Below are 11,925 nucleotides of genomic sequence, written 5' to 3'. Positions count from 1 at the left end.
TATATATATCCTATTGATATCAAATGTCAAAGTTTATTTATTGATGGGAGTAAGGATTTGCTTGGACACAAAAAAAATATAAGATAAATATATACATTATAAATTTCTGCATATGCTTATAGCATTAAAGAAATAGAAAATGATGTATACAATGAAAGTATAAGATATTTTTACATATTTGTTGTCTCAAGATGTGTATCACTTCATGTATTCTTCATTTTCATTAATCAAACAATATAAAATTAATATATATTAAATTTATGTATTACAAAGTGATACTTTATTTATTAATGATTGGTTTGCAAATGATATTTATTATTTTTTTGTGAGAAGAAAGATTTAATAAGAACATATACCATTACCCATTCTATTTATATAATAATGTTTCAAGATCACTAATTATTAACTTTTATAATAACTAGTGTGTACAGACATTTCGTGTCTGCCGGCAAATATTATGCGATACTACATATTCAATTTTTATATATTTTAATTATTTTAATTAAAATGTATTTGTTGTGTTCGGTGTACTTTATATTATATTTTTTTGTGATTATGATATTGTTTAATTTAAGGTGAGATATGTGGTTAATTAATATATTGGTGGTAGTTGCTTAGGATTTATATAGTTTTTTTTGTAAAAATTAAATAATGTTAAGGGCAATATAGGAAATGAAAATTACACCATGAGGAAAGTTATTTCAAGTTTTGGCTTTATATATAGTATAAATATATGTTTGAGTTTAACAAGTGTCCATTCACATGATAATAAATTTTAAACATAAATGACACATGACATGTTAATAGTGTAAAAAACATTTACAATGTTTAGTCACAAGTGTTTTCATTACTTATTTTTTGGTTTGAAATTCTGAACTAGAACGTTTAGGGAAAGTTGTCTCCCAATTTGGATGGGTTTTGAGTCACATTGTAATGGTTTGGTTAAAAATAAAGCATAAACCTATTTATGATTCACTTATTTTTTCGAGAAATCCATTTTATTCATGACTTACTAAATAAAAAAGCAATACAACTCATCCATGGTGTATTTTTATGAGTGAATATTCAACTCATCTATTCAAAAGTATGTGATATATTAGAACTTTATCTTAAACTTTTTTCTTTGATAATCAGGCCGAATACCATCATTAACATCAGACACAAACCAGACCCAACCATCAACTTACGTTTAACATACGCTTGGCCTTGACACCAATCATAACATCGCCGTAACCATGTGTCTGTTACTCATATTGGTTCATGTACAACCCCAATATTAGTTACACCTTAAGGCCAACCTTGGACTCAACCTCGTTATTGACTTTGGTTCGATGTTGACCATAGATTCATTCTCCACACTTTTACCAATCAATGACGAATTATTTTAAACCTTAATCACATGTTTCAAGGCTTACCTTCACCTCTCAATCCCATTGGGTATCATCCTTCAACTCAGTGTTATGGCCTTTAAGGCCCCTTGGTTGACCATTATTCAAATCTTGCTTATTTATTGGTACTAGTATTGATAATTAGGGTCGTCCTGTCATGTTCATATAATGTCCATCTAAATTAGGTTCATTTTTAAATAGGACATAAAATATCATGTCGTACTCACCCTAAACATGTGCAGGACGGACTTGTAGACCACCATAAATAAAACTAAAAAAATAATACAATTTATATACACTTCATACAAAATAAACAATATATTATTTGCACACAAATATACAAATGTATTTATCATAATAAACAATCATATAAATGTAACAATACATACAAAATATAAATGCATATAGTACAAAATATGCATAATACATAATTTACATACAAAAGAGATAGTACATATACATATATATAATATACAAAATATAAATACATATATAACAAATGATTACATTTTCTCATATTTGACAAAATACATATACATTTGCATATTTGATATTCAATATTTTATCTAATAATGCTCATGAGCTGCCCATTTTGCCTGCTGGCGAAAAAGACATGTTGAGTGGATATTTTAGGACAAATGGATACATTTTTCATACTCTGCCGCCTAATGAGTGTGAGCCGATGATGTGCTCCATGGAGTTTGCCTAATTTGCCAATGTCTTAAGAATATATATAGATGTTGTCTCGCAATGTGTATCATTCTACGTGTCATAAGCTTGTGATTGGTCAGAAAAATGTATTTAAGTTAAAATTTAATTATTATGTATTTTTCTGTCTAATCACAGCTTATATAACACATGCAGTAGCACAAATTATGGGATAAAAGATGTGCTCTCGCATTAAAAGAGACTTTCGTTTTTTGCTTTGATATTTTCGTAATTGAGATTGCTTTTTTTTTTTGTTGCATTTGAATTAAACCTAGTTTAGTTTTTTGTAGTGTAAAAATAAATATTGTTTGGTGATAAATGGTTTATTGTTGAATGTTTTCTCTTAGTTAACAAATATTGTTAAAATGGTAGAAGACATGAACTAACTTTCTTGATGAAACAAGAAAGAATGAGAAATGAATGTATAATATACTCATTATTGAATTGAATGAAAAAGTGAGCCAATATGACTTATTTATATAAGAGAAAAGAGGAAAGGAAAGCTTGTAAAACAAGCAACTAAAACAAACATAACTAGCTAATTCCTAACTTCCTAACCAACACTCATCTTCCAAAAATAACCTCTAAAATATCTTTAATATCATCCCTCAAGCTGGTGAGTGAACATTTTTAACTCCCAGCTTAGAATTGATTTTGAAGCAATAACAATGTTTAACCACCTATGACAGAAGCTATATTATCAAACGCTTAACCATCCATGGTAGAAGCTATGTTTGCCTAACCACCATGAACAGAAGCTAATCATCCGATGCTTAACCATCCATGACATAAGTTATATTTGAGCTTAGTCACCATGGACAGAAGCGAACCAACTATTGATGATGAAAGAGAGAAAAATAGATCAGAATCTTGATCCTAATATGTTGCTTCAATTATGTAAAATTACACACTATAATGATGTTGTATGTGTGAGAGGGGTAAAGAAAATAGGTAGTCTGGTTAGAAGTCCGCTATAACTCCTTGAGCAATGTTTGTGAAGAATAGATATAAGAAATCTCCAAGAACATGGGACGTCCAATTGCAAGTGTGCATAAAGATGCAACAAGTAAAGCCCCATATAAAAAAAGTATCAACTTGAATCTACATAGGAAAGTAGCAGACGACATGACATTTTGCATGAGTGACAATATATTCTTCATTGCATCAACACTATTGCATTGTAGGGACGTTACATTAGCTTCTCTTATGGCCAAACAATTTGAGTTAGATGTGACTCTTTCATGCATCACATGAAGAAAAAAACTTCAAGAACATCAAAATCACCAAGAACTTCTTGGTGAGTTTCTTGACTAAAATATTTCAAGAACTTCAACTTCTACTACAAATTTCATCTTTGCCTTTGAATTTACTGCATTTAGTTTCTTCTTCGCGATCACACCTTTATTGGACGAAAAAGCAAGAAGAAGAAGAAGAATGAAGAAGATTGGAAAAACAAGAACAATCAAAGAAAATGAAAGGAATAAGTGGAAGCGCACAATTATTGCTCTGATACCATGGTAAAATGGTAGAATGCATGAACTAACTTTCTTGATGAAACAAGAAAGAATGAGAAATGAATGAATAATATTCTCATTATTGAATTGAATGAAAAAGTGAGCCAATATATCTTATGTATACAATATAAAAGAGGAAAAGAAAGCTTGTAAAACAAACAACTAACACAAACCTAACTAGCTAATTCCTAACTTCCTAACCAACAATCATCTTTCAAAAAATAACCTATAAAACATCTTTAATAAATATCAACATATTTGAGTATAGTCTTGGGTTTTCCAGTGTGGCTTATCACAACTCTATAAAGTGAAGGCGCTTAAGGCCAAGAAAAACGTAGAAAAATATTCCACATGTTCATGAGGACTTCATGATATTATTGGAGGAGAAATGGTATATAATGATACTAATTAAACACATATAATTGTGACTAAATTTCGGGCACAAATCTATTGTTTCAGAAATTGTGTCACTATAGGTGTTATCAACTGTAATTGATCAAAAAAATAGTTAATTATTAAGTTTTAAACTTTTTTCAAGCAATTAAATGCTAATGGTACATGCAATGGTACAACTTGTATGATAATAGATGTGTTCCTTGAATTTCATGGATTAATTTATTTACAAATAAGGAGAATAAAAAAATCTATTGAGAACTAGAACAAAAAGGAAGAGGAATGAAGCTAGAGACCTAGAAATGATGAGTAAGATATAAAGCTTTAGCTTAACACTCTCTAGGAAATGAGGGGATGGAAAAGGAGAAAAGAGAAAATGGATGAATTTATATATTTTCCTTCCTTTGGTTAGTAAAGAAAAATAAGATGTAAAGAAAAAATTGTGAGTCCCACAAAAAAAATATTTCGAAAAACCTTTAAAAAAGCTTTTTATGTAACTATTAAAGGTGTTCGACAAACAAAATTCGAAGGTAGCTTGTAGCTTTTAAAAAGGAGCTTATGACGTTTGAAAGCTGCTTTTCATATTTCATAAAGATATTTCAAGTAATGTTTAGGAAGTGAAAGTAACTTTCAATAATTCGCTTTCTAAATTTGCTCTTCAATATTTTAACAAATTATATTTCATGTCCTCAATTAAAAAAATCATATTAACATTATTTGTCATTCCTACCTTTCCTCCATTTACGTTTCCTTCATAGATGAACATGAAGATTATGATATCAATTGTGAAACTTCAAATCAGACAAATTCTGGAATAAGAGAAGAACGTGACAATATTTCTTGCTTATTATGGGAGTCAATGAGATAAATTATTTTTTTTTCAAAATATTTTGTAATGGATAATTATTTTCCATTGGATTTTTTTGGTGATGTTGATTTTAAATGAATGTATGAAATATTTTCGTATTATATTTTTAACGATATACAATATCAATTGTAGAAGAATATTATAAATTTATATAACTTAATTGCATTTTTGGAAAAAATATTGAAAACAAAAAATTAAAATAAAATAATCAAATAAATAAAATATTACATATTCAATTATAACTAAAATATAAAAATAAATAATTATTTTACATTATCTATTTATTTAATTACTTTAGTTAATAAATAAATAATGTATGTCTTTTTTAGTTATTTTTCAAATTTCAGCTAGTTACAAAACTCATTTTACCGGAAAGCTCTAATTTAATAAGCTACTTTCACAACTATAAGCTTCTACCTATCTTTGCATCTACAAGCTATAAGCTCACATCCACAAGCTTACGTAGATTTACAATCTTACCTATAAACAACCAAGGATGAGCTACTATGATGTGGGATATGCAAACACAATAAATTGAATGACATTGAAATTTGTGTTAATAATATTTGTACTAATTTTAATATAAATATATTTTTTATATATTATTATTTATAGAAATATTTAATTCTAAAATAAAAGTTAATATTTGTATGTTAGTATATGTATCCTTTTAATTATAGTTATTTATGTTATTTTGTAACATCGTATATTATCTTTTCTCTCTTTACTCTTTTTTTCTTCTTTCATACCAAACAACTAAAAAATCATTCAATTTTCTATTATTTTTATTTCCTTCAATTTTCATTTCTTAAATTTTCCTTTCTCTTATTTTCTCTCACAAACCAAACACAGTGTTAAGATTCTAAAGAAGCAAGAGGAGAACAAGGTAAAAGGAGAAAAAATAGCTTTAATTTTTGTGAAGTATATCCTTTTGATTTTAGTTTTTTGGTAGTATATCAACACTTCAACACTTCAACAGTTAACAACTAAAATCGCCTTTTAAAACATAAATCAAAATAGCGATGACGATAAAAAATTTGATGACTAAAATCAAATGACTTGATATTTCTAAGGACTAGAACACAATTCTTTATTTCAAAAAAACTTTTCAATTAGAGAATAATTTTTTAATCCAACACAATTGTCCACTTATAATTTGTGAATATTAAATACTTATTTGTTACGAAGAATAAATAATGAAAAATAACAATAAAATTCAGAGGATAAAATATAAAAAATCAAAATTTCTTGAATTTTAATAAAATTAATTGACTAATCAACATGGTTGCTTCTAAAAACTTATTTTGAAAGATTTTCATATCTATCAAGTTTGTCTCAATAATTATGTTCCACCAACAATGTGTTAATTAAATAGTATAAGGTCCTGTTAGATTTTTAAGGTGACCAAAAAGTTACATATTAAATTACTGATAGTAACATTTGTCAAAAGGTTACGAACCAAAAAATGGTTAGTTGTTACCTAAGACATGAGAGATACCTCGATAGTACAAAAATATATAAAATAATAGTGTTCCATATAGGTAATATTCTCAAACCCGGAGGCCCAAAAGTGAAATTGTGAAACATAGTAGAACCCTTTTGTTTAGCGCAGCAGCATCTTGCACCATCACCCTAGGGTTACATACATTATATATTCACCTCACTAACCTTTTTGCCTCTTCTGCATCCTCCTCCCACAACAACAAAGGGTTTTCCTCTCCCATTGAATTCATTTTCCAACCATGGTATCAATTTCACTCTCACCAATGTTTTCTCTTTCTATCTCTCTGTTTTTTATTCTGAATATGGGAAATTGAATGTGCATTTCAGGCAGATGTTGAGGCTGATGTTGCAGCAATAGGGCAGATACCAAAGAAGAGAACATTCAAGAAGTTCAGTTTCAGAGGTATTGATTTGGATGCACTTCTTGATTTGTCAACTGAAGAACTTGCTAAGCTTTTCTCTGCTCGTGCTCGAAGAAGGTAATAAGAATCATCAATCATAATGGGTTGTTTGTTTTTTCTTTTTTTTGTTAAGGGGATTTTGAATTTGGATTTTTGTTTTGTTTTTTGGTTTATTTATATTGGTGTGATTGTTGTGTTGTAATGTAGGTTTAAGAGGGGTCTGACTAGAAAGCCATTGGCCTTGATCAAGAAGCTTCGCAAGGCGGTAATTGTTTTTTACTATGTTGTTTGTTCTTCTTTAGGATTTGAATTTTGGGTTTGGCATATTACATATTGGAATATTCATGAGACTCTGAATCTGATTATTTTTGTTTTTTTTTAATTTTAGAAAATGTGATATCATTATGTCATTTTAGCCTTCATATGAGTTTTTTATTTTTTCATTTTGAAAACATAGTCGTGGTTATTGAATTGGTTGAGGAGGGGATGATGTGGACGAAAACTAGTTTGGACATGTTGAGTGTTGAATGGGGGTAGTATTGGAGTTTTATTCCCTATGAACCTCTAGTTGTAACTTTGGGATTTCAGAGGGGAGATTCATCCATTACTTACCCTCATTAAAATCTTTCAAACAAAGGTTTCAGTCATCGGGAGTTGGTTTTATTTGATTTGAGTTGATATTGAAATCAATTTGTGTTTGGAACACATTAGAATGTGAGTTGGTTACTTGGTTTTATTTGATTTTATAATTTTGTCCCGATGAGATATATAAAAGTGGCCAAATGCATGAGGCTTCCACCTAATACAGTCTGGGAGGACGGCTAGATGTAATCAATATATAACTAGAGATAATTACTAAGGGTACAAAGTCTATTTTTATCAAATCAAATCTAATAATTCCTATCAAGTTTGATAGTAATTCTAAAACAAATGGAATGAAATGCATTGTATTTAAGAAATCAAATCATTTACTGACTCAAACATTCCTAACCCAAGATTTAATTTACGTACAAATTCATTTTTTTTTTTTCATTTTTATATTCCTAACAGATTCACCGTGTTGTGGTCAAGGAGAATTATAATGATAAAAAATGTTTAATTGAACTGCTTCAGTCATTCTAGTGAACTGTTTCGTACTACTCTTAATATGCTAATTTTTGCAATTTTTTCATTTTTATGATGGTTAATACGTTTGGTGACTTTTTGTTCTCTTACCATTATATGCACATGACTGTTATAGAAAACCTACCATCTGCTTCAAATAAGATATGATTAAAAGAAGTTATGTGTCTAATCAGCATTCATTTGTTTCCAGAAAAGGGAAGCTCCCCAAGGTGAGAAGCCAGAACCAGTCCGCACCCACCTGCGTAATATGATCATTGTACCTGAGATGATCGGGAGCATCATTGGAGTATACAATGGCAAGACTTTCAACCAGGTTGAAATCAAACCTGAGATGATTGGCCATTACCTCGCTGAGTTCTCAATTTCATACAAGCCAGTGAAGCACGGTAGGCCTGGTATTGGTGCTACTCACTCATCCAGGTTTATTCCTCTTAAGTGAGAAATTGTTCTTGAAGAGACCATGTATCAGATTTTGTTTGTTACACATTTTATTGCAAAATAGGTTACCTTTGCTTTGACTCATGGATTTTTAGGACATAGTTCCTTAATTTCAAAACAATTTGCTTTGGATTACTGAAGTTTATGGCTATATTTTGTTCACCCGTTTTATGTGATACAATTAATGGTTTCCGGGTCATGCACAGCAGATTGGTTTAAAAAGTTCATTATACCTTGCTTGGGATTTGGAACGTTTTAAACTAGTAATTGGGAATGATATGCTTGCCTCAAACCTCTATTGCTACATACCCCGAAAAGGATTACTTCCTTATCCAAAAAGGGTGAGGAAATACTCTTGGTAGTACAAAAAAAATAGAAGCAATCAACCAACATTAAAACACTTTGATCCCCTTAGAACTGGGTTTGAAGGTGTGTTTGGGCTAAAGTCACTTATGTGTGGATGGTATGAGTGACCTCATGTGTATTTGTGTTTGATGCTGTATATAGCTGCTGGTAATAAATTGAAAATTGTGAGGTAGTCAATTGGTGTAAGATTTCATTGAATTTTTATGATATCAATGATGAGTTATATTAAATGATTCATCAAAAAATGGTAAATATATGAGAGAATATGATTTTTTCATATTTTCTTAACTTTGTAGGGTTATATTTTCTTAATCATGAAAGATATTTTTTCCTTATAAAAAAGGTTAGAGGATACCTTTTAGTAGTAACAAAAAAATGATTCATCAATAAAAATGTGTTGGTTTAGTAATACAAGACTTTGCTAGATTCCAAAAAGACTATTAAAAGGTAAATGTTTGATTCCTCAGTTAGAGGATACCTTTTAGTAGTAACAAAAAAATGATTCATCAATAAAAATGTGTTGGTTTAGTAGTACAAGACTTTGCTAGATTCCAAAAAGACTATTAAAAGGTAAATGTTTGATTCCTCATAGCAACGTTTATTCGAAGGATGGTGGTAGACCTAAAAATGATTATTTCCTTACCCATAGGGTGAAGGGATACTATTTTATCAGAAAAAACTTTGTTGCTTGGATTATGAGGAAACAAATCACTAGCATGAGTTCTTTCTTTTAGCTACTATAATAATGAAATCCCAAAAAAGTCCTTGAAGAATTTCATTTATGGGACAATTTGGTTATGCTATAGAATAAAGTATCTCCTCAAACCAAAAGATAATTGTTTCCTTAAATTTATTCAGTTTGACATATGTCTTATTTTTTCTTTTATAATATATTTTGAAATGAAAACTTCTTGAAAGAAGTGAAATAACACACATGTCAAATGTCGAGTAGGTTTAAGGAGATAATTTATTTCCTGGTACGAGGAAATATTTTATTCTCTAGTATTTTGCAAAAGGTAACATTAATTTTTTTTCATTGTATAATTACCTTTAAAGTAGGTGCCATTAATTTTTTTTCTTGAGCAAGTAATTTGCTATATTCGAATCCAGACCTGTCCAAAAATTAAACCGAAAATTAATCCAAAATAGATTAAAACCACAAAAACAAAATGTGTTTTGATTGTATAGGATTTATTTTTTAAAGACTGATCGACCTGATCCAGTTTTCAATTTCACTTCTTCGATTCAGATCGAGTCGAAATTGTTTAAGTGTACTCATGTTGTTGTTTACTTCACTTTTGCTTTTGCTGTTTATTTTATTGTCATTGTTTTGTTGTTTATTCATGTTCTCTAGTGCTGGTTACTTTTAATGTTGTTTTGACATAGAACATTATTTTTTTTGTTTTATGCTTAATATTTAGTCATATTTATGAGTTTTGGGTGTACGTACAATTTTCATTTTTTATAAAATTCAATCTAAACTGAGGCAAACTGCATATAATATTTGGATAGGTTTGGTCGGACATATTAAAATAAACAGACCAGATTGAACCGGACTGCATGTTCATTAGTAATTACTTATTTTGCTGGGATAATTTTTGCCTAAAAACGATTCAAATAAACACTGAATACCCCTATTAGTAGCAACGCAATAATGTATATTAGTCAACATGATATCTAAAGAAAACCATCGTAAAAATGCAAAATTGATTAAGAAAAAGATAATAAGTAAATTTCAGAGTTTAAAGTAGTTAATATAGTAATATTGTTACATATATAACAAAATAAAACAATAATGATTTATAAGTTGATGTTAATGAATAATTAGAAAGAAAATTTATGTTATTTTTATAGTCTTTTGGCAAATTTACAGTATAGGTATACTTTGACTTTGTAATTACCATATTAGTGTAACTTTATTTTTTATTACCAAAGTAGTGTAAAATTGTAGAAATCGTAAATAGCCAAGGCGTTTCCCATTTTTTTTGTCTCATCCACACCTAAATCGTCAACCTCATAGGAGTTTTATTTTTTTATTCATTTTGTACAGAAATCGTCAACCATGTAGGCGTTTTTCATTTTTTTTTATTTTCCAGGAGCAAAATCGTTGGTGATGTAGGTGTTTTATTTTTTTAATTATAAAGTACATAAATCGTTGGTGCCATTTGAGTTTTTGATTTTTTTTTTAATTTCCATGACAGTCGTCAGTGCCATTGGAGTTTTTCATATATATATTTTTTAATTTGCCTAACAAAATCGATTGGGGCAATGGAGTTTTTGGAATTTAATTTTTTAAAAGATGTCCACATATATCTAGTAGATTAACTTTAACCCTAAAATGAATGGTTTTGTTTTGCAAAAGCACTCGCTGCATTTTCTTGAATAATTTGGTTTGAAATTTCATGTTGAAGTGTAATAATTCATGTGGTCCAGTGGGAAAAAAAGATATAGGTGATTTTGGGTAAAACAAATTTGAAACTCTCTTCAGGTGTATGTTCACACGGAGTTCTCTTGTTCTTTCAACTGACAGTTTGTATTTATTATGCATGTATAGAATTTACAATTATGCAATGATATATGTGGACATCTTTTAAAAAATTAAATTCCAAAAGCTCTGTTGCCACAAAAGATTTTGTTAGGCAAATTAAAAAAATATATATGTGAAAAACTCCAATGACACCAACCACTTTGCCATGGAAATTAAAAGTATATATATATATATATATGAAAAACTTCAATGGCACCAACGACTTTGCCATGAAAACTAAAAAAATAATATCAAAAACTCTAATGACACCAACAATTTATGTACTTTATGATTAAAAAATAAAACTCCTACATCACCAATGATTTTGCTCCTGGAAAATAAATAAATAAAACCGAAAATGCCTACATGGTTGACGATTTCTTTACAAAATGAATAAAAAATAAAACTCCTATGAGGTTGACGATTTAGGTGTGGATGGGACCAAAAAAAAGGGAAAACACCTTGGTTATTGACAGTTTCTACAATTTTACACTACTTTGGTAATAAAAAATAAAGTTACACTACTATGATAATTACAAAGTCAAAATACACCTATACCGTAAATTTGCCATAGTCTTTTCCCTTATAATAAAAACCATCATATAATTTCTGAAGTTTTTTTTCACGAGTCATTCACTTAACTTAGGCCACATTTGGGGATTTAATTATCCCATAAAAGAAGTTTTGAGGGTTC

At 29.1% G+C, this 11,925-nt stretch overlaps 1 protein-coding gene across 1 annotated transcript; it reads left to right on the top strand.

The window, feature by feature from the left end:
- Window positions 1-6,418: 6,418 nt before the first annotated feature.
- On the top strand, window positions 6,419-8,502 carry LOC109341500 (40S ribosomal protein S15-1). Its single transcript, XM_019579434.1, has 4 exons — window positions 6,419-6,616; window positions 6,702-6,853; window positions 6,983-7,040; window positions 8,091-8,502. The coding sequence occupies exons 1-4, from the start codon at window positions 6,614-6,616 to the stop codon at window positions 8,337-8,339; spliced, it is 462 nt and encodes a 153-aa protein (XP_019434979.1). The 5' UTR covers window positions 6,419-6,613; the 3' UTR covers window positions 8,340-8,502.
- Window positions 8,503-11,925: the final 3,423 nt, after the last annotated feature.

This window comes from Lupinus angustifolius, unplaced genomic scaffold (genome assembly GCF_001865875.1).
Source record: "Lupinus angustifolius cultivar Tanjil unplaced genomic scaffold, LupAngTanjil_v1.0 Scaffold_481, whole genome shotgun sequence".
In the NCBI taxonomy this organism is placed as follows: Eukaryota; Viridiplantae; Streptophyta; class Magnoliopsida; order Fabales; family Fabaceae; genus Lupinus; species Lupinus angustifolius.
The sequence above is the reverse complement of the archived record's forward strand: the minus strand, read 5'-3'. Positions and strand labels throughout refer to the sequence as shown.